The following is a 22,409-nucleotide window of genomic DNA, read 5'->3' on the forward strand; positions in this document are numbered from 1 at the left end:
GACCTAAACACATATCCACAAGAGACAACATCCCAGCACGGGATATGCCGGTTTACACAGCATCGCTTGCCTGATGCCCGCCGTCACCGTCTGTTTACTTGCTGACAAGGTTGGCATCGATGGTCTTGGGGTCAGAAGCGATAGCACCCAGTGCATTGACAGCCTGCGTCCAGTTATTGGCAACTGTACTCGCGGATCCAGTCGCCGAGATGCCAAAGTTGGCGGGATCATAGTTGGGGCCCGATGGCTGGGTGATGACATCGTATCCGTGCCCAGTCATTGCGGCTACCAAATCGGCGACTGCGGGAGTCTTCTCGTCAGTTGTCGTTCCGTTAGCCCACTTGAATGAGCACAAGTAGCGATCGTCAACGGGATCAAGGTTCGCCTGTAGAAGTCCCCTATGTTTCATCATGTTAGCATATCGTTGTTTGCAACAACGGGACTTTTGCAAAGGGACTCTTTTTGTTTGTTCTTCGCCGGGACGTGCGGTGCTATGGGAAAGGAAGGAGTCTTGGTTTTGGTACAAGGACCAAGGCATATGTGCAAAACGTACATGAGTTTAGCAATGTCTTGCTGTCGAGCATTCAACAACGACCTCTTCTGCTTAGCCGTAAAGGCCTGGGACGCCTCGTGCATTGCCTTGGCAGTGCCGTACTTGACCTCCCAGCCGCCTCCGGAGAGTTGTTTGACAAAAGCCGCGTGGACGCCTTTGCCGGTGAAGTCGATTTCGGCGGCCTTGTTGGACAAGATGGACACGTTGATGACAGTGCCCTGCTGAGACCCGTACTGAGCAATGTAGAACTTGACCACCGGCGCGATGGTTGCGACCGTGTTGGGTTGCGCGGCGAACTGTATCAAGGCACCACCGATTGTTAGCCTTGCTGTGTTTCTCCTCATATCATATGCTGCTCTACGCTAAGGATGAGGCAGGAAAGGATTGAGGCAATATGGTGCCGTCTTACCGTCGCAACGGGGATTCTTTGGCCATTGCCATCGACAGAGCCCAGGCCGCAAATGAAATTCTGGTCCGGTTGGAAAGCATTGGGGTCAGAGGCAATCTGGAATGTTCCGTCAGGAGCTTGGAACGTGGCCGCAGCACCGTCAAAGGTAGGATTGCCGCCACTGTTCACCAGCTTGAAGGTGCCTGGAAGCAAAACCAAGGTTAGCCGGCTGATCTATTCTCGATTGCGAGGCTAATGCTTGATATCTAAGACAGACACATACACAGAGAGAGAGAGAGACAGGGAGAAAGGGGGGAGGCATCAACACGTACTTCCTGGCGAGCCAGACGTTCCTAACGTGGCGAGCTTCGAGTTGCTAATCTTTGTGACAACATTCGTGCCGGGCAATTTCCCGGTATCAATAGGGGAGATGCTTGTCCCTAAAAGAAACGCAAATTAGCAAGGTTGAAGAGTGGCTTAGGGGGAATGGTAGTGTGTTCTTACAAGCATAGTAGGTCTGAGTCACGTCGATTTCAAAGGTCGTATCGCCATTGTCAGCCGGGACATACTGGCTTGCGATGATGTTGCTGTAGACAGGGCTGCCACCGTTGTTGGTAACGATGGGAGTGGCGCTGAAGAAGGCAAAGTTGTTGGCGAAGCCGGAGTAGTTGGTGAAAAAGATCTTGTATGTAGTAGCCATTGTGAATGACAGAGTGTTATTTTGAAGTCCGTGAGGAGTAAGATGTGTTTGAAGTAATGGATTGATATAATCTCAGTGAGTAGGATTCTTGGCTTGTGTTGCTGAAGGACAAGGGGAGATAAGAGCGAGGTTTTCAGTGTTTATATATTCGTTTTCTGCTCTCTTCCTTCTCTCCCCTATCAACCACTCCCATAGCCAATATTGTCAATCTTGACGCCCTATTCCCACCGAATCACATAAAATGAGACATACACGGCACAGGTTGCCATTCATCGCCCCCATGATATCAATGGCTTCAAAATGGTGATATCATTAATAAAATATTGATCCCTATTCAGGCTTTCAGCTGTCTTTCAAAACGCCACTTACACGGGACAACATCGCGGGCTGAGGCCTCGGCCGCACTGGACTGAGCTGCGCAAAGAATAACACAATGATCACCAACTGAAACTCAGCTGGTCTGTCTGTAATTGTGCATATGTGACTGTTTGAATTGGGCGCAACATTACAGCTTAACATGTTTATCCTCATCTCAATATCAACTCTGGCTGGTCTGAAAATGACCACTTTGGTTATCCAGAGTAAGTCTTATGCTTTTCATAATTCACATGATTTACATAACTTTTCAGCCAGCCATCATCTTCTTGATTTGGATATACCTAGCAGTGGTGTTTTCAATCCTTGACAGCTGATGAGAACTAGGAGCCGTCTTGGAGTTATTGGCTCGACTTGACCAATGATAGCCGTCCATCCAGCGGCAAAAGAATTCGCTAGCGACAAGAAAAGACTAGCCAACTCTTTTTTTGAAAGACAATATGACAACGATTACTGACCGGTGGAAGTTCAGGACAACTTTTGATTGGTTCGTATGCAAGGGACGGAGATCCCGATCCTTTGTGAGTGATTGAGGCTTCGGCTGGATGTGATATTGGTTCGGGACCCCAATATTTGGCTGATCAAGTGGCAAAGGCGGGATTGTGTTGTTCTGGGGTATTCGCCATTCAGCTTCTTACCAGGCCTTGATTTGATTAGGATGGGCTCTCTTTGTGTTTTCCTCTCTCGCAGCTCTTGGTTTGAGAGTTGTGCAATGAACCGGTTATTCCTACAGTAATGGGTAACTCCCAAGTAGACGTCAGAAAAGGCGAGACTGCAAAGTGAACAAGTAAATGCATTCGGAAATATAAGCGCTCAATTACCTTGATACAAAATGCTAGACAAATACAGTTCTAATAAAACATACAACTATACTAGCAGTTGCTAGAGAAATATAGATACAAGAATAGTTATTAAACCAACGTAGATATGGAAGTAAAAATTAGAGAAATTATAGCCATGGTAGCAGATACTAAAAGAACAGGCGTATACTTGTAATTCAATGCGTGGGTGTTCGAAATCTTCTCAGTCTCGGGTTTTCCGTCCTCCACTTGGCTGTTCAGGGTACTGGTTTATCGTAGACGGTCAAGTCAGTAGAGCAGACAATCTTGTCACCGGCCAGAATGCAAATGAAAAAAAAAAATTTCTCCATGTTCCAATCCAAATATATTATGGATACCATGATAATCATTCACTGACGGCTACGTATGTAGGAATCGCACCTTTAGACTGGGCTGGGGAAATGCCGAACTTACACGAGAACCCTAGCTCGTCCGACCACTATAGAGACGACGGCGCGAGAAGAAGCCAGGGATTTATTTAATTCAGGTGTTGTGGTTTCGTTTCTTTAACAATGAGGCCGCCGTTGCAGCTAGATCTCATTTCATCGCGATAACGTGTATTAATTCTTCTGTCTAGAAATTCTGCATTTATATCAGGAAGCCGGGCCAAGCCGAGCTTAGTCACCAATCCTACATCCATCAAGTGATTTCGAGGCCCTTATCAAAATAACTGGCTATAAAGTCATCCAAATAAGTGGAAAAAGTAATCTGACATGTTGAACGAATTAGACATGCCTACTATACTTGATCATAAAGGTTATCAAGTAATATCATGCCGTGTATCTCGGGCTCTCGCGCCATTCGTAGCACAGAGCACATCACCACGCCCTGCAGCTTCAGATACGCTTTATTCCCGCACCAGCAACAGACTTTTTCGCGCATAGCCTCCGAATAACGGCGTCAAGAAATTCTATTAAGAAATCTGTATACAAAGTAAACAGGGAAGAAAAGCGGTATTCAAGTATTTTAAGTGCAAGTGACAGAGAGCTTATGTTATCTCCCAGGGGTTACACAAAAAAAAGAGGGACTCGATACACCATCAACTTACAGAAACAGGCAACCCGCACATATCCACCAACACTAAACTCATCGGGATCCGTAGTCGTATTGTCCTCATGTATGCGTCTATTCACTCTGTGGTCTCGGTTCACTTTGTGGTCTCGGTTTGATTATGAAGGACTTGGCTCCCTCCCATTCGTTGCCTTTGACAAACGCCCATAGGTTGGAGCTTCTCTTGGTGTGATGACTCGCCGCAATTTGATCCATGCTCTCCAGTTTTTTTTTAAAAAAATAATCCTGGCCCGACCGTTATAGCCGCAGATGGCTGCATGGGATCTCGTTAACTGTATCTATCCCGCTGCATGGTGCTGATTCACGGTTCGCACTAAGTAGACGTTGACTCATTTGAAGCTATAAAGACGTCAACTCGTAGCTCCGTCCGTTCCCCAGAAATATACTTCTTCAATTTCTCTTCCGTTTGAATCATTCTTGCTTTTCATCCATCAGATAGGCTTTACCCTGCAGCGGCACCACCCGCATTCCATCCGTCACATTCGGGGAGCGAGATCCGCGGCCACTTACACGCATCACAAGACCACCCTCTACTCTACCGCCTCCACCCCTGCAGCCCCCCCTTGCATCTCTAAACTTCTGCCTTTGGTTTTCCAATCGCTTCAATCTTTCTTTTCCTCCCTCTCGCTAGTAATTCAGTGCCTGAAATCTCTTTCTCAAGCTGTCTGAAGAGCTGGAGTAAGAGAACTCAAGAGTATAATCGTCAAAGCGAAATGTCTTCCCGAGTGAGGCCGCAACCTCGGCCGGGTCCGGAACCGGAGGCTGAGGTCGTTAAAGGTATAAACCGTAAAGTTGACGATGGTAGCGAGGAAGCTATCCCAACGGCACATCAACAACTTTCAAGTCATCTCCTCAACAACAGCCACAACCAAGATGCCAAAACCAATATCCACGTCCACGTCGACACCCTCATCTCCGAACACTCCCCCCTCCTCCACCGCCGCAACTCATCATCCTCAACATCCTCCTCCTCCACCGCCCGACCCCTCGTCTTCCTCGACGAATCCTCCCCCACCCGCTTCTGGCTCATCTTCAGCCAAATCCTCGCCGCCCAATTCATCGCCAGCTTCGACAGCACCCTCATGGCCTCTTCCCACCCCGTCATCACCTCCCACTTCAAGGCCGCAAACTCCGCCTCCTGGCTCTCCACCGCGTTCCTCCTCACGTCGACGGCCTTTCAGCCGCTGCTAGGAAGACTGTCGGACGCCATGGGCAGAAAACCCTTGTTCGTCATGAGCTTGGCCATCTTTGCCTTGGCGACGCTGTGGTGTGGTCTTGCGGGGAGCATTGAGAGCTTTGTCGCGGCGAGGGCGGTTTGTGGGCTTGGGGCGGGAGGAACAATAACTCTGGGAAGCATTTTGACCAGCGACTTGGTGCCGATTGAGTACGTGTGTTTTGCTTGTTCTCGGCCTTTGCCCCCTTGAAACTCTCGCTCTCATCTATATGTATGTTGTTGATATAAGCTAATCCTCTCTCCAGACGTCGCGGCAACTATCAATCATACGCCAACATGTCATTCGGCACCGGCGCCGCCCTCGGAGCTGCTCTCGGGGGTGCCATGGCCGAGGCACTGGGCTGGCGGTGGGAATTCGGAGTTCAGATCCCGCCGCTTCTACTCTGCATTGCCGTCGTCGTCGTGGTGATTCCGGATGACATTGGGCTCAAGGGTCCGCGCAAGGGGCTTCGGGAAGCGTTGGGCGAGTTTGATTTCAAGGGCTCTGCTTTGTTGACTTTGTCGACGACGTCTGCGATTTTGGGATTGGTAAGTTATTGTAGGCGTTTGTAAGAAGAGAAGCTGACAATACCTCCCTGCTTCACAGAACTTTGGCGGCAACATCTATCCATGTAAGTGAACCAAACCACCACCCCTTTTCAACACCAGCATCTTCTGACAATCTCAAAGGGACTCACCCCCTTGTCATCGTCTCCCTCTCCATCGCAGCCATCTCGTTCCCAACTTTCCTCTGGATCGAATCCCGCGTCCACCTCCCCATCATGCCTCTCCGTCTCATCCGCCACTCTCCCCGCGCAAACCTCATCTTCGCCAACTTCATCGCCGCCTTCCTCTCCAACTGCATCTTCTTCAACATGTAAGCAAAAAAAGAAACCCTCCTCCTTTCATCTCGCCTCCTCTCAACTAACACACTCACCACACAAGCCCCCTATACTTCCAAGCCGTCCTCCTCTCCAGCGCCACCTCCTCCGGCCTACGCCTCGCCCTGCCCTCCATCGCGTCCTCCATCATCGGCGCCTTGACCGGCTTCGCCATCACTAGGACCCGCCGCCTCAAGTGGCCCGTCGTGTCCGGCACGGTGTGGTATCTCATCGGATGCATCATCCTCTGCTTCTTGCACCGCGGCATGTCCACCGTCGTCTACCTCCTCATTCTCATTCCCCAGTCCATCGGCCAGGGCTTTCAGTTCCCGGGCACGTTCATGGCCATCCTGGCGTCTTCTTCGCAGTCGGAGCAGGCCGTCGTCACAAGCACGCTGATCCTCTGGCGGAGTCTGGGCTTCGTGCTCGGAGTGGCCATGAGCAGTCTTGTCGTACAAAACGCCTTGGTGCACTATCTCAATGCCTTCGTCCAAGGTCAAGACAAAGCCGAGATAATCGAGCGTGTCAGGGCGTCTGTCGAGGCCGTTGCCAAGCTACAAGAGCCGTACAGGGAACAGGTCGTGCAGAGCTACGAGGCGTCTCTGAGGCTGACGTTTATCCTCTGCACCGTGGTCGCTGCAATTTCAATCCTCATCGTCCTACCTATGAAGCTGCCACGCTTGGCACCGGTGCATCGCAAGTCTTAACGCGAAAAAAGTAGGGAGGATCTGCGAAAAATTGAGGATAGAAGAGCGAACCTCGATGCACTGTATGGCTGGGTTAGAAAAAACGCGTCAAGAATAGAATGCATTTGACTTGATGATTTGCTTTGTACATGAACCTCCTTGATGCCTATTCATTCAAATTACCCCTTCATAATAGTAACAATATTGAAAAACCCTTTTTGTCTCCTGATTAATGGTATCCGTTGACGTCTCCCGCTCGCAGAGCCTCCAGCTCTTCTTTGGCTTTTCGGTATTCCTCTTGTGCTTCTCGCTCTCTTCGACTAATGAAGTTTACTTCATCCCTCAGTGATTCCAGTCGTCTGTTGATAGCCACATCCTCGGAGATGGCCAACGTCTTGAATCCACTGAGAGCCACCCTCGCCTTTTCCAAGGCGTCTGCGGCATCTGCTACTTTATCTTTGAGCATCTTCTGCCGCTTCTGGTATCCGCCCAGGTGCAGTGTAAGCTTCTTCTCAACCTTTGCGTCTTCTTCTGCCGACGCCATGATGGTTTGTTGAACAGCCTGTTGGAGATGGTCAGAATCAGGGGCATACATTAAAAGAGAAACACTGTCGAGTAGAGTAGCAACTTACGTCAAAAGCAGCCCGCATAGCGGCATCTTGCTCATCATCATCATCATTGTAGCATCCCAGACCCAAAAGCAAAGAATCTCCTCCAGCTCGGCTCTCAAAGGCGGCTTGGATATCCTCAAAACTGGGCAACGGCTTGGTTTCCGAGAGAATGCGGAGGCGTGCGTCGGCGAGGAGTCCATCATCAATGTGATCTAGAGGCTGTAGCGTTCCCTTGACCTGAGAGCCGTTGAGCGGGAATTTGGTAGCATCGTTGGCCATCAGAGCTGCGGTTTCCACAGCAATCAGAGCTGCAGCAGGGTCGGCAATATCTTTCGCCCTCTTGAGCAGCTCTGCCAAGTCAACAACCACGGGTCGTGGAAGCCCTCGCTGTATAACCTGAGTCTGTCGTCGCCGCTCAAGTGCCTCCTCGGCCTCTCGTCTTTGGCGTTCTCGTCTGTCCCGCTCAGCAGCATCCTCCTCCATGGCCTCGTCACCTGCCGCACTGTCCACCTGGTCCTCGGGTATCTCAAACTCCCACTCTGTATCCTTTGGCTTGGGCAGCGCAGCCAGTCCAGCGCGCAGCTGGTTCTGCATGGCCACCTGTCGCAGTCTTACGTCCCGAGGGGTTGCTCCTGTCATCGACATGCCGTCTTCCTGGTTGAGAGCGAAAGTGTCTCGAGGGGTGCGCATGGGCGTCTGTCCAGGGGCAGCACCGTTTACGCCGCCGTTTCTCAAAGGTGTTGCCAGAGGGTTTGGCGTCGCCATGACCTGCTTCCGAGGAGTGATGCCCTCGAATCCTGTTGAGCCAGAACCCTGATGAAGAGGAGTATTTTCGCCACCCAACAATGCAGATTGGGTTTCGTTCAGTGCTCGGATGTTCCTGATCTCGTTGGCAATGTGGTCCTCTTGCGCAGGCGCTCTGGGCGTTCGGATTGGCGCATTTGTGTTGAGCGTCGAGTACGAGTTTACAAATCCTCGAGTCGCATCGTTGTCGCTTTCCTTGGCCATCAAGTTGGCGGCCTCGCCCATCTTGCCCATCTTGACAATCTCCTCGAGCTCGCCCTCGCTGACTTGCGGTGCTGGCAAGTTTAGGGGTCGGCGCTTGCTGCTCTGCTCGGCCTCCCGAATCTTTTGCATCTGGCCGGCCTTGATGGCGGCCTTTTGGGATTCTGAGATGCCGTCCTTGTCATTCTTCCTCCTCTTGCGATCATTGTCCTCGTCGCCGTCTCCTTTTCGCTTACTGGCCAGTTGCTGTTTTCTGGGATCAAACGCCGCCCGCTGCATCTCATTCCGCGTAAACTCCTCCGAGGTGTCGTAGAATCCAGGGGCAGCCTTCCTTTCGAATGGAATATCCGCATTGTAGTCCATCTCGCCCTGCTTCCGCGTAGTCACCTTGATGTTGATGCCGGCCGTCTTGAGCTCTCGGCGCTTCTGCAGAGTCGCCAGGCGACGAGACTCCTCCTGCTGGCGTTCTCGAGCCTTTCGCTTGGCCTTTTTACCCTGCGTGTTGGCCAGACGGGCACGGGCTTCGCTAAGCATCTCCTTTTCATCTTCGTCAAGATCGATGGTATCAGGTCGAGCAGGTTTCGTCTCTGGATCTGGATCAAGCTCGCCCGGTCGCAGCCTTCTCACATCGTCGGCGCTTGGGGCCTGCGTCTCGCCGCCGTCCGGCCCGGTAAGACCAAGGCCAGACGACTCACGAGCCTCGGCCTCGTCAAGCAGCTTCTGGTATCGCTCGAGACACTGGTTCGCGGTTCGGCCGACGATCGGGGCGATGGTGCGCCATTGCGTGGGCATGATCTTGGCGAGATGCAGCAGCTTCTCGTCCTCCTCCTTGCTCCATTCGATCTTCTTGATGCTGGGGTCCAGCCACTCATTCCATCTGGCCTTGCACTGCTTGGGCGTCTTGCGCGCCAGCAGCGACGACACGCGTGCCCATTGGTTGAGGCCATACTTGGAGACGGACGCCTTGAGGATCTCGTCCTCGATGTTGGTCCAGACGCCTCCCTTGACGACGGGCATTGTGGTGATGGAATTGATTGGGAATGGCGATGCGTGTCCGCTGGCCGGTTTGGCTCCAGAAAATATCCAAAGCCTCGCAGCCGTACCGCGTTGCATTTAGCTGGGGTGTGCTGAGTCATCTTTCGCAGTGGATTCTGATTGGCGGACCACCGACAGCTCGGCGGCGGCCACCGAGCTCTTCACCTTGTCCCCGATTAGGCATGTTGCTGACCTAATATTGATGGCTGCAGGTCTCATTGTCTCGGCTTTGTTAGAGGTTGCATTGTTAGGGCTCATGCAAACTGCCAGGTACGCATGAGGCGCCAACGGATGTCTCTCTGTTGACCCAATTGGACCGTTTTCAGTATCTTGACGATGTATTTTTTTTCTTCTTCTTTTATCTCGTTCCCTTGCAACAACCTGCATGACGTGCCACGTAGAAGCTCTGGCTTCCTATCAACGGAAATATGGAGTCTACATGACAGTAGTACAAGTAGATTGCCGGTTGAAGCCCAACACTCGCTATCGGCGAACTAACAGCACACGGCAAAAGAGCAACCGAAAAAATAAAAAAAAGTTCCATCTTCTCCTCTCTCCAAGTCCGACTGACCAAATCCATACATCATAGCTCTGCCCAGCTCCTCCGACATTAATGCATCTGAAAAAGTCTAACCTGTAATTAATTGCAGTGTGAAACTGGTCCACCGAAAAGCTAATCATCTAGACATCATCACAAAAGAACACAATGGACGCTCTAGCTTGCGGAGGCGGACTTCGGACTCCACCGACCCCCAAAAGTCCGAATTACCAAGCAAGATTTCGCTCTGCCCAACACCAACAGAGAGATAACCAAGCAACCAAGGCAGCCCATCCTTTGCCTCTCTTGGACCAAGTCACAACCCTATTCTCAAAGGCGTGTCGCCTGGCCCCCCCTCCTGGCTTGCATCTCGCCCCCGGATAGGCTGGAAGCTGCGGACCGCTGCAACTCTCGGCCGCCGGCAGCGTCCTGGTGGGCGACTATCGCGAGCAGAGCGTGCAATTCAGGCACGATAATCGCGGGCGACGCCCAAACGCAAGCGTCATCGATTTCGTCCAAGTGGTTGGCCGAGAGCTGCAGGCGATTTTGCTGCGTTGGTCTCGCTAGCCTCGACGACGTGGTGCCCCCGCGAGTCTTGTCTTGCCTTGTCTCGTCTCGTTTTCAAAAAGGACCAACCAAGACAGCATTGATTGTGTTGAGACGAGGCGAAAGCACGAGCCTGATGCAGATAACGACGTCGTCACCACTCACACACTCCGGACGGGGTTCGAGATAGCCAGTCAGGCCAATCCGCATCCTCGCAATCCCCCCAGAGGATCCCAGAGGGCGCCAACCTCAGGCTCTGCCCGTCCCATCTTCCCTCCTCCTGGGGCCCCCGGGTTTCGTTTCCGAATCCACTCGAGGCCGTCCACGCGATTGCCAGAGACACGTTTGACGGAACAAGCTCGAGAATTGACTTGCTTTGTTGGTTCCTCGGCTCCACTCGGGCATTCCCATTCCCATTCCCCTGTCATTCCCTCCCATCCCATGCCCCCGTTTGCTGGAATTCTGCATGTAAGCTCTTACTGTACTCCAGAAAATAGCTTTCCAGCTCTCATCTCGCTTCCTCCCATCTGCAAAGCTTCTTGTCGTATGTATCAAAGTATAAATATTCACTCCCTTGTCCCGTATAGCCATAGATCGAGGGTCTGGCCCGGCGAGAAATGGGACTGAGTCAAGGCATTTGTCGCTACCAGAACTCCGGAGGCTTCTCTATAGTCTTCCCGACCTGAGCGAGCGCGTCTGGCGTTTCCTCGTATCTTGTTCTTTGTTGTTTTTCTGCCTTCGGACTGGATCATCTTGAGTCGCATCAACACAGACAACCCTTTTCCTCCGCAGTGACAGCTGCATCGCATACACAAAATGGCTGGTCCGAAACGGATAAGCGACGACCGGAGTCCGAGTCCGACCATTCGCGAAATCGACGACGATCGCGACTCAGACGTCACCGAGACGTCGCAATTGCTCGGCCCCGAGGGATTCGGAGCGAGAAAAGACAGCTGGGACAACGACGCCGATTTCCTGCATTTGCCCTGGTGGCGCAGGCCGTCTGTATGTTTCACATGTCCCGAGTGCGGAGGGAGACACAGCTTCATTTCATGGCGATACAGCATCTAACAATGCGCCGCAGGTGTTCTGGCTTCTTGGACCGTATGCCGTCTTCACTCTCGCCTTTGGCGGCTTGATTGTTCCTAAGCTCAACCTGTAAGCAGCACCCAACAAGACTTTTCTTTTCACCCAATCAGTGAAACCTCTTGCTAATGACGGTGGCTGCAGAATTCTTGATCTTGTTTGCAAGCAGTACTTTGCAGACCAGCAACTCATCAACCCTCATTTCACCTACAAGCCCATCGTCTTGGGCTCCGACAACCCGCAATGCAACATCCCCGAAGTCCAGCGAAATGTCGCCACCTTCATGCTGGGCCTGAACCTCATCATCGGCGGACTGAGCGCCATCGTCGCCCCCAAGCTGGGCAAGCTCTCCGATCGCTACGGACGACGAAAGCTCATGGCGCTGGCGTCCTGCGGTGGCCTGCTCAGCGAGGTTGTCACCATTCTCTGCGCAAAGTACCCGCAGGTCTTCAACTACCGGTGGATGCTCGTCGGCGCTTTCTTCGATGGCATTACGGGGTCGTTTACCGCTGGCAGTATTCTCAGTCAGTCGTACACGAGTGACTGCACACCACCGTCCAGGAGAGCCGTGTCCATTGGCTATGTCCACGCTTGTCTCTTTACCGGCCTTGCCGTAGGCCCCCTCCTGGCCGGCTACTTTGTCAAGTGGACGGGGACCATCATCTCCATCTTCTACGTAGCTCTTGGCTGCCACGCATTCTTCATCGTCTTCGTTCGCTTTATCCTGCCAGAGTCGCTGTCCAAGCGAAGACAAATGCTGGCCCGCGAGAAGCTGGCGAGATCCGAGGCCGAGCAAAGCGTGCTTCTTTCTCGCCGAGTTCACAACCCCTTTGAGGCCTTTGAGATTCTGTGGCCCACCGGTCCCGGAACCTCGTCAAGGCTGCGGATCAACCTGGTCGCTCTGGCCATTGCCGACACCATCATCATGGGATCCATGATGGCCGTGGGCAACTGTCTGATGCTGTACAGCGAATACATGTTTGGATGGGGCACCTTTGAGACGTCTCGCTTCATCTCGCTCCTCTCCATGATCCGCGTTGTTGTGCTCATGGTCCTCTTCCCCATCATCAACTACGTCTTCCGCATCCGACCGGCAGCTCGACGACGACGCGAGTCTGGGGCACCTGCGGTAGAGGCGAACACGGGAGCGGATAACCTGGACATTTGGGTTCTTCGCTTTGCTCTGCTATCAGACGTGCTTGGCTGTGTCGGATACACCCTCTCCCGGGATCAGCACCTCTTCTTCGCCAGCGGAATGGTCACCGCTCTTGGAGGCCTGGGCAGCGCTACTGTCCAGGCCGCCGTCACCAAGCATGTTCCCGCGGCACGCGTCGGGCAGGTCCTCGGTGCTGTTGGTTTCATGCAGGCGCTCTCACGAGTCGTCGGGCCCCTCATGTTCAATGGCCTATACGCCGTGACGGTTGGCACATTCCCGCAGGCCATTTTCGTGCTCCTCGGTGGGCTCTTCTGCATCGGCTTAATATGTGCTTTCATCATTAAGCCTCATGGTATGTCTTCTCTCAATAAACGCTGTCCTCAGCTCCCTCATTCAGTTGCTAACATTCAATTATAGTCCACTGGGAAGATGTCGGCGAAGAAGACCAAGAACCATTGGACCGAAGCCCGGGACGCTTCGACACCAGTGCCGGCCAACTCCTCTCCGCCGGCGAGGAAACGGATTTCTTTTAACAAGTGGACGTTTTTGACGATGCACTTTTCGAGGGCGCCTGTTCTTTAGCGGTTTGCGGCGCAGCGGTTGGTGGCGAGTATTTCTTTCGACAGCAGGCGAGTGTAATAAGAAGGAGGATGTAGAAAGATTTGGGCATTGTGTTGACTGGATTTCTCTTTGTTGATGTTGTAAACACCGAGCGACTTGTTACTGATTTTTTTTTTCAAGTTAGAGGAGGGGTTTGTATGATGTGAAATGTAATGCTAGAATACCATTAGAAGATACCAATACACTGTACGGAGCAAGCAAATCTCATCCCGGTGAATGACATTAGCTGCCTCCATAACTTAGTTGAAGCTGTCATTCTCAGCACAGTTGAGTTGAAAAACTTACTCCACACTCAACCCAATCAACCATTCTTAATGGGCGGCCGTGACAACTCCGCCCCCGCTCCAACGCGTCTTAAATCTCACCTCTCACATCTCACTCTCACGTTTCTCATCTCACCGTAACCCAAAGAAATACAAAAAAAAAAAAAAAGAATAAAAAGGGAGGATAACCCAATTGGGCGCTCATACATATCCGCAGTCTCTCTCACCCATGAGCCAATTTTTTCAACGCCTGTCTCGTCATTCAGGTTAGTTCAAAGGAGAGAAATTGCATCTCGAATTTTCCCGCAACACAACAGATTCAAAGCTGCTAATGCGCGAGGTTTGAATCATCGCGACTGCAGACTCATTGGCTTCAAGACTAGCATTGCTCCGAGCAAGCCGATTTGCTACACGGCCTTGGTCAGAGTGTCCTACTAGAGCGTTTAGTCTCAAGAGCTTCGGGAAGCCTTCCTTTGTGAGGGGCGTCATGACTTCGACTAATACAGACGGAATGACTATCAAGTTTGGGCCCTTTGAGGTCACAAAGCAGGTATGCATGGGAAAGCCAATGTCAATCCCCTTTCTTCTTCATAAATCACCGCAAAAACATCATCGCCAGGAAAACCCCTCCTGCAGAGCGATTTCAACCCCGCTGATTAGCATCGCTCTAGGTCTTTCTGACAACGCCGCACTCCTACGGTCTTGTCAATCTCAAGCCTCTCCTCCCAGGCCACGTCCTCATCTGTCCACTCAAACCGCACAAGCGCCTCCTGGATCTTTCCCCCGCCGAAACAACAGATCTCTTCGCCACGGTCCAGCAGGTCCAGAAGCTCCTCGCCCGGCTCTACTTCCCAGATCCCTCAGACCTCATGTCGGGCAGCTTCACCGTCGCGCTGCAGGATGGCGCCGAGGCCGGACAAACCATTCCCCACGTGCACGTCCATGTGATTCCTCGTAAGAAGGGCGACATGGGAGAGGCCATGGATGAGATCTATGTGCACCTGTCCAGCGAGGAGGCCAACGTGGGAGGAGCTCTGTGGGACCAGCAGAGGCCTCGACCGGCTGGAAAGATGCCGAGGATTGAGGACGCGGAGCGCAATGCGCGGACAATGGAGCAAATGATTGAGGAAGCGGAGAGGTTCAAGACCGTGCTGGGGGAGATGGGCATTGGGAATTCTGCCAGGGGAAGTGAGCGGCTGTAACAGTCCGGATGTCTGAACGGAAGATGTTGTGCGTGCATAGAAGCGCTGTATACGTGCATACACGGTGAATGTGTTACCATACCTTGGATGCAACATTAGCATCCATGGTCGATAGAGATACAACAATTGAACAAGAGCGGCATGTTGTCATTATCATTTATTGAACACTCGTGCTGTCGTCACATTGCCAGGGAACCTGTGACTGAAGCGATTGACAATGTTTGTCCAATGCCGTTGAAACAAAATGCGTCTCCTCGTGGTTGGCTGTTGAATGCCTAGATTTCTTCCGCTCAATTGGCTCGGGACATTGGTATGCATTCGTATCAGTTTCCGGGTGGGAATTGGGGGTAAATTGTCTATAATTGGACAAGCAAAATGTCATTAAGCAAAGGTTGTGTCTTGTTGCGGCAAAACTTTTTCCTCTCTTTCAGCGTCGTAGTCAATTCATGTTGAATGCAACACAACAGGCTCATAACCGATAAGGCAGTCGGAATAGCCGATGCTGATTGCGCCCCGAGACCGGCGAAGAGGGACTCGGTGAGCCAACACCGCTATCAAGAAGGTTGAAGAGACACAAAGGTCATCCGGGAAGGTGACTGAAGCCCCCTGTTGTATATCGAGTATCACAAGTTGTAGAGGCTCCGCGTCACAGCCGCTTCTGGCCTTTGGTGGTTCGACTACCGCTTGACCCAATGACTACACGTAAGAGATGCGTCGTCTTCTATCTCGCTCCCCGGCCCATCTGATGTTGAAAAGATGCTCCACCCAGTATGGTCCAGTCCTCGGGAACTAGCGCAATTCTCTCTTTAGTGCTCGCTCGATAGATGCATAAAGAATGGCTCGTGCTCCACCCTTGTTCGATTCTTTTATTCCCAGTGGCTTCAAGGTCATGCAAGGAGGGGTGCAAGACCCTCGGGGTCTCGGCACTGCAGCTGGTGGGTGTCCTTTCAAGCCAAGATCCGCGTCGGCGGAGGAGGCGTCCCGGGTCGGGCTTTCAACGGCCTGTTTGCCTCGTACCTTGTGCGTGGATGCTTTGGATCGCGACACCCGCCTGGGGTGGTTTCCGGCGGGTGCCTTGCGGGAAACGGTCATGAGGCTGCTAGACCAAATACTACTGCGCGGAGCACCCATTGGACGAACTGGGGGTAGCGAACCAGACCGCCTGTTTGCTCCGGCTGCGACTCGAGACACATTCCAGCCAAGGTGAGCAGCGGGGAGGGAGAAGGGAGAGAGGAGAGCGTGAGATGTCGAAGAGGGGCACATGGCGGGGAACAGACGCTCCGGGTGATATGTTGGCTCACGCCGCGCAGATCCGGATGCTCTCAGTTTTGCAGCCGGAATCCGCGTTCTTGCAGGCGGTCGCCTCAGTTCTCGTGACTTCTATGAGGTTCGATGCTCTGCAAAGTTCAAGACAAGCTCATTGGACTGATGACGACAGCATTCCCTTTTGCTTTTCCATCTTGCCCCTTCACCAGACGACCAGCTGCAGATCTGGCTTTAGCGCTAGGAAGGTGCATAGGTTATCAAATTGGTGCTGGCGGGAGAAGAAGGGTGTAGCGTGACCGAGCAAAACTGGCGCGGTGGTCCAAGCCAAGTAACATTAAGTAATAACAACTCGGGCCCTTCGCAAGGGGATATCCTGGTAGATTTTGCCTGCATGCAAGTACGAGCATGCAACTGATCCCGTCTTTGGTTCGGCTGTCAATCAATCTAATGTCGCATGGGAAATTGACCGGGTCGCATCCAACAGCAGAACCACTTGGTGGGTGGGCGGTTTGGCGCCAAGTGCGTGGAAAGCGGAAAAGAAGGACAACAACACCACCACCAATCTTCAGCTTGGAGTAGAAGGATAGCAATGTCTCGACTGTATAACAGCGTAGCAAATTGCTTCCACTGAATGATTCGCGCGTCGCCATGCCATGCCATGAAACCTGGTCATCACCATTCCCGTCATTGCACCGTCATGCGGTCATCCGCCTCTGCCAAAAAGGTCATGACAGAGAAATCGAGCATGCCTTGCAAAAAGGCGAGATTCGGCTGTGACGGTTTGGCAGAATCACGAAGTAGCGCCCACTCCGTACAAAGTAAAATTTTGCAGATACGAGCACTGTCGATGCAACGGAGAGATCGTCGATGAAAGGCGTCGGGTCGTCGGTGCTCCACCGAGAAGCCTCTTCGCAAAATGCAAAAGTTGTCGAGAACTTGCCCTCTTTGGTGGGGTTGGTTGAAGCGAGGAGAAAATATGACTGGCCAATTACCACGCCCAATTGCATGCTCGTGCGCGATATATGCATATACTGTGTAGTGGCGCAGGTCCATGCACTATATCAAACTCCTAGTTCGGAGGTGGAAAAAATTGCCAGCCTCCGATGGCCAATAGCAAAGCATGTGATGCCTGGATCCGACAAGCGACACGAGACCAAAGAAACCTCCCACATGGTGCAAGGTTGGACGGCGTAGCATTTCAGACTGGGACTGTTCGCTAGGCTGGCTGATCGCTGCTGGTTAGGGCTTTTTTTTTTTTTTTCTCGGTGGTGGTGGTCGGCGTCGCAAGCAGCACGGATTCGCCATTCGGGGGAAACGAGATACGAGTTGCTTGTTGTAGCAAGCGAATGAACACATTTCGCCTCCCCCAGATGTGACGATCCGGACCGGAAACAATGCATTCAATTGTGAAACTGGGGAGAATTGGAATTGGCATCAGAACCAGCATCAGCATTGCCGTCGAAAGCAGCCCCAGCTGTATGTCCGAGTAAAACAATGCAAGACAACATTCAAAGCCAGCTGCTTTAGCGCCCTAGTGAGACCCCCTGGGGTGCGACGCTTGCGGCTGCTGCCAGAGGCTAAAGCTGCTAGCGTGTGGCTCGTGTCACCTCGCTTTCTGCATACTGCTGCAGACTGCGCTAGGGCCTCCACATGCCACATGCAGCCACAAGACCCTACATGTCTTAGATGCATGTTTCTTATCGATGCTTTCAGAGCTCCACCGAATATCTTGCTCAGGCACTGTGTCTTACTGTATCGCTTCCCACCTTGATAGACGCCGGTAGAAATAGGCCTGCTCCCACCACTTCCGCCCAGTTTCTGTCGATTCTGCTCTTCACATCTTTTTGCATCGCATCGGTTCAGTTCTTTGTTCATCTTGTTTGCGATCGTTGCTTTGTTCTTGCTGCCTTGTGTGCAGGACTTGGCAACAAACATCCGTTCAGCGCAGCAAACACAGCAGATCCTACCTTTGATCGTGTTCGCCCACACAGCATTCAACTTTTTACTCTTCGCTCTCAGCTCCGACTTCAACTCTCGACTCTCGACTCTCAAAACCCCTTCTTTAGAGACTTGTCAACCTCTCTAGAGATACGCACACCAACACGCGCACTCTTCACGCCTGTGCTTGTGTCTGTTGTCGTAAGCTCACACCAAGCAGAGAAGACATGACCCTAACAAAGCAGGCACGTCTTCGCAACCCGGACGACTTCCCGACCCTTCAACTCTTTCTCCTCGGTAAGTTTTGCTTCAACGAAAGAACCAGCGATGCGCTTCGTAACCGAAACTAACTCTCCCTCTCAGCCATTGTTCGCCTTGCCGAACCAATCGCTCTCACTTCCATCTTCCCCTATGCCTGGGCTCTAGTCAAGAGATTCAAGATCGGAAACGAACAAGATGCATCCTTCTACTCGGGTGTCCTCATCTCCTCCTTCTCCCTCGCCGAAGCCCTCATGGGCATGTATTGGGGCGGTTTATCTGACCGTATCGGCCGCAAACCAGTCCTGATGCTCGGCTGTGTGGGGACCATGCTCAGCATGATCATGGTAGGATTCGCCTCCAACATCTGGATCGCGTTGGTTGGACGCGCGATAGGGGGCCTCCTCAACGGCAACATTGGCGTCATTCAAACCATGGTCGGTGAGCTCGTCACGAAACCCGAGCATGAACGTAAGCTATTCCCCCTTGCAGTATGTGATGATACAAGATGGCTAACACACATTCCCAGCGCGCGCCTTCTCCGTCATGCCCTTCGTGTGGAGCATTGGAACCATCATTGGCCCTTGCATTGGCGGAACCTTTGCCGACCCTTACGAGTCCTGGCCCAATGCTTTCCCCAAGGGTTCTCTATTCGAGCGATACCCCTATCTGCTACCCAATCTGCTTTGCGCTGCTCTCCTGTTTTTGAGCATCATCATGGGCTTTTTTCTTCTGGAAGAAACCCACCCAGACATGCAGCCTCGAATCCTCCTTCCAGCAGACACCTACGTCTCAGAAGAGACTCCGCTGTTGGAGACTTCAGACGCCATAAAGCGACCGGCAGTCGATTTGCGTGCCGAGACCTACGGAACCATTCGAGGCGGCAGCAGCAGCGGGGAGTGTCCAGAGAACAACTCGAACGACATGGCTATGGAAAAGAAGATGCCCACGACCATTTGGAACAAGCGCATCGTCGGCTTCATTGTCTCTTTGTGCATCTTCACCTACCACTCAATGACCTACGACCACCTCATGCCAATCTTCTTTGAAGACGAGCGAGTTTCGGTAAATACCTTCTCCAAGTTTGGTGCCCTTTCACCCTTCTATTCTCCCGGAGGCTTGGGCCTTTCCCTTCGAGATGTGGGGATGATCATGGCTATCAACGGAGCTATAGCTCTGTTTGTCCAAGCCGTCATCTTCCCCCTGGCAGCCGAGAAGTTTGGTGTATACCGACTTTTCCTCATTGTCACAGTCTTACACCCCATCATTTACGCTATTGTCCCCCTTCTACTTTTCGTCCCCGAGTCCCTTCTTTACCCCTCCATCTACGCGTGCCTTGCTGTACGCAACATACTTTCCATCACCCTTTATCCCCTTCTCCTTATCCTGATCAAAGGAGCCACCCCTTCTGCGAGTGCCCTGGGCAAAGTCAACGGCTTGGCCGCCAGCGCTGGCGCTGCCTGCCGCATGGTTGCGCCACCAGTCGCAGGCTATCTCTACACACTGGGTAGCCAGGTAGACTGCACCGCCTTGCCATGGTATTGCAGCTCCCTGGTTGCCATTTTCGGTGCTGTTCAGTGCTTCTCCGTTCCCCGAGATCGTAGTTGTCAACGATCTAAAGAAGACACTGAGGAACAAAACCACAACGTCACTCCCACTGAAGTTTCAGTTGAGGATGTGGAGTGAGAAAAAGCAATCATAAAATGATTTTTTAAAAGAAGAGAATTGAAAATGAGAGAAATGATGAACGGCATCCTCCTAGTAGGAGCCGTCACATTTTGAAAAGATACCATCTGCAAGTTGCAGTGGTGAATAAGTTAATCATGATGAACAGGTTTACGCACGAGTCAACTGGCGTTCACTTTCCGCAGACGAGGTTCAGAATGGATATGTACCCAATAGTTCATGTTCAGATTGGTGGGTAAAGAACTCGGTTGCGATGCGGTGGAAGAGTACATACAAATGATATCCGAAAGGCGCATGTAAATTGCTTTGGTGTATGGTATGGATTGCGCATTTGTCGGCGTTTTGGGGCTTGGGAAAATGTGTATTTATCTGGGTACTTTTTTTTTTTATTCTCTCTCTTGTCCCCAAAGAATGAAGGGGACTAGATAGCATTAGAGACTAGAAAGGATAGTAATGATGATGCTTTTACAGATATCTACCTTGTTCATTTTTCTCCCTCTTTGGGGTGGTGAGGTGACTGATTGCTGCCTATAGGTACTAGTAGAAACTTGACGCTGGTCGACCGGAGTATAGAAAACGTCAAAAAAGACAAGGAAAAACAATAAAAGCACAAATAGATAATACATAGGATTTCGGCATCAAATATCAATTAAAAACGGTGATTCTTCTAGAATTTTATGTCGTCACTGAAAAATCGCTGATCCTGTTGGCAAGTGCAAATTCTGAGCTGAGCTACTAACTCAAGGCTCCAAGATGTCACACAAAATTTTGTCACTCATCAAAATTTCAAGCCCAATGCGCCACCCTCATCTTCATTAAAACCCAACATTCTTGCGTGCACCTTGAACAACACAAAACGAAGGGGGAGATACATTCTCATACAATCCCCTTCATCGCATATCCTCATCCAAATAAAATAAAATAAAATACTGTGCCCGTTTCAACGATGAGCATCGACCAGCTCGCGGACCAGATCGAGCAGGCCATGAGCCTCGCCGACCAAATGCCCGCTGATGGAACGGGACCTGCGCTTCCGCCTCAGCTGGCCTTGAACCGCAACAGGACGGCCGAAGAGGTGCTCGCAGACCTGAACAAGTCGCCGCTGTTCATGACGGAGATGGAGGAGAACGACGACATCGCCGCGCTGCAGGCCCTGGCGTACGAGGGCACGGCGCTGGAGAACGCGGCGGACTTCAAGGAGCGCGGCAACGAGTGCTTCAAGGTCAAGGGCTACAAGGACGCCAGCGAGTTCTACGGCAAAGGCATCGCCGTGCTCTTTGTCGAGGAGCGCAAGAGGGCCCATGGTGAAGTCACAAAGCATCCCGAGACCGGGGAGCCCGACTCCGAGGACGAGATCCGGCAGCAGAAGGAGATGCTCGAGGCCATGTACGTCAACCGCGCGGCGTGCCACCTGGAGATGCAAAACTACCGCAGCTGCTGGACCGACTGCGCGGCGGCGCTGCGGCTCAACCCGCGCAACGTCAAGGCGTACTATCGGAGCGGAAAGGCGCTGCTGGCGGTGGATCGCATCGAGGAGGCTGATGATGTTTGCGCGAGGGGGCTGGCGATTGAGCCGGAGAATAAGGCGCTGCGGAGCGTTGCAGATGGCATCATCAAGCGTGCCACGACGCTGGACGAGCTGAAACGAAAGGCGGCGAAACGAGAAGCGAAGAAGCAGCGTCGAGCACTGCTCCTCAAGACGGCCATTGCTGCGAGAGGGATTAAGATGCGGACGACGGAGCAGCCGCCGGAGATGGAGGACGCAAAAGTGAGACTGACACCGGACGAAGACGATCCTTCGTCTGAGCTGGCGTTCCCCACGGTGTTGCTGTATCCGCTGCACTTGGAATCTGATTTCATCAAGGCCTTTCACGAGACGCATTCCCTGGAGGATCACCTAGGTTACATATTCCCCTTGCCGTGGGACAAAGAAGCACAGTATACTCTTGCGGGGGTGACGTGCTACATCGAGACGAAAGAAGGCGGATTGATCAAGATGGGCAAGAAGGTCCCCCTTTTGAAGGTGCTGAGTGGAGGCAAAGTCGAGGTTGTAGATGAGGTGGTGAGGATTTTCGTACTGCCGACTTCAAAGGCGGAGGGATGGGTCAAGGAGTTTAAAGAGAAGAGGGCAGCAGAGAGAGGAGAGCACAGATGATGCGATAGTATGGCGATTTAAATGAAAAAAAATTGGTTTAGAGATGGCGTTTAAAAGTGCTCTGTGAAAAAGATATCAAGGAAGAGAGGGCAAATAGAACATCATATGTGGGAAATGTGAATTCAAGACTTAAAAGAAGAGAAACGAAACCTACATCGATACTACTACATCTTGTCAATCTTGACGAAAACTTGAAATACAACATACAAAAAGGCGAAAATCAACAACACCTCTCCAAAAAAAGATGACCCAAAAACAATCTGATTGCAAGCGCCGGTCCTGCGGGTATCTTGAAACGAGTAACACGTGGATAAGTGTCCCCAATCACAACAACATC

At 52.0% G+C, this 22,409-nt stretch overlaps 7 protein-coding genes across 7 annotated transcripts; 5 read left to right on the forward strand and 2 right to left on the reverse strand.

The window, feature by feature from the left end:
• Nucleotides 1-94: 94 nt before the first annotated feature.
• Nucleotides 95-1,641, reverse strand: Triagg1_2411 (uncharacterized protein; the record flags this gene model as incomplete). The annotated part of the gene is made up of 5 exons (XM_062896590.1): nt 95-398; nt 554-915; nt 963-1,144; nt 1,274-1,381; nt 1,446-1,641. The coding sequence occupies 5 exons, from the start codon at nt 1,639-1,641 to the stop codon at nt 95-97; spliced, it is 1,152 nt and encodes a 383-aa protein (XP_062758623.1).
• A 2,998-nt stretch (nt 1,642-4,639) lies between these two features.
• Triagg1_2412 (uncharacterized protein) lies at nt 4,640-6,727 on the forward strand (the record flags this gene model as incomplete). The annotated part of the gene is made up of 5 exons (XM_062896591.1): nt 4,640-5,310; nt 5,406-5,688; nt 5,747-5,771; nt 5,830-6,016; nt 6,085-6,727. The coding sequence occupies 5 exons, from the start codon at nt 4,640-4,642 to the stop codon at nt 6,725-6,727; spliced, it is 1,809 nt and encodes a 602-aa protein (XP_062758624.1).
• A 208-nt stretch (nt 6,728-6,935) lies between these two features.
• On the reverse strand, nt 6,936-9,339 carry Triagg1_2413 (uncharacterized protein; the record flags this gene model as incomplete). The annotated part of the gene is made up of 2 exons (XM_062896592.1): nt 6,936-7,268; nt 7,339-9,339. 2 exons carry the CDS (start codon nt 9,337-9,339, stop codon nt 6,936-6,938), a joined length of 2,334 nt encoding a protein of 777 aa, XP_062758625.1.
• Nucleotides 9,340-11,257: 1,918 nt separating this feature from the next.
• Nucleotides 11,258-13,216, forward strand: Triagg1_2414 (uncharacterized protein; the record flags this gene model as incomplete). Its single annotated transcript, XM_062896593.1, has 4 exons — nt 11,258-11,446; nt 11,526-11,599; nt 11,672-13,035; nt 13,101-13,216. The coding sequence occupies 4 exons, from the start codon at nt 11,258-11,260 to the stop codon at nt 13,214-13,216; spliced, it is 1,743 nt and encodes a 580-aa protein (XP_062758626.1).
• Nucleotides 13,217-14,078: 862 nt separating this feature from the next.
• On the forward strand, nt 14,079-14,769 carry Triagg1_2415 (uncharacterized protein; the record flags this gene model as incomplete). Its single annotated transcript, XM_062896594.1, has 2 exons — nt 14,079-14,117; nt 14,239-14,769. The coding sequence occupies 2 exons, from the start codon at nt 14,079-14,081 to the stop codon at nt 14,767-14,769; spliced, it is 570 nt and encodes a 189-aa protein (XP_062758627.1).
• A 3,431-nt stretch (nt 14,770-18,200) lies between these two features.
• Nucleotides 18,201-19,917, forward strand: Triagg1_2416 (uncharacterized protein; the record flags this gene model as incomplete). Its single annotated transcript, XM_062896595.1, has 3 exons — nt 18,201-18,270; nt 18,337-18,702; nt 18,761-19,917. 3 exons carry the CDS (start codon nt 18,201-18,203, stop codon nt 19,915-19,917), a joined length of 1,593 nt encoding a protein of 530 aa, XP_062758628.1.
• Nucleotides 19,918-20,863: 946 nt separating this feature from the next.
• On the forward strand, nt 20,864-22,072 carry Triagg1_2417 (uncharacterized protein; the record flags this gene model as incomplete). The annotated part of the gene is made up of 1 exon (XM_062896596.1): nt 20,864-22,072. The coding sequence occupies one exon, from the start codon at nt 20,864-20,866 to the stop codon at nt 22,070-22,072; it is 1,209 nt and encodes a 402-aa protein (XP_062758629.1).
• Nucleotides 22,073-22,409: the final 337 nt, after the last annotated feature.

The sequence above is a fragment of the Trichoderma aggressivum genome (assembly GCF_033847375.1).
Source record: "Trichoderma aggressivum f. europaeum strain CBS 100526 chromosome Unknown scaffold_006, whole genome shotgun sequence".
Taxonomy (NCBI): Eukaryota; Fungi; Ascomycota; class Sordariomycetes; order Hypocreales; family Hypocreaceae; genus Trichoderma; species Trichoderma aggressivum.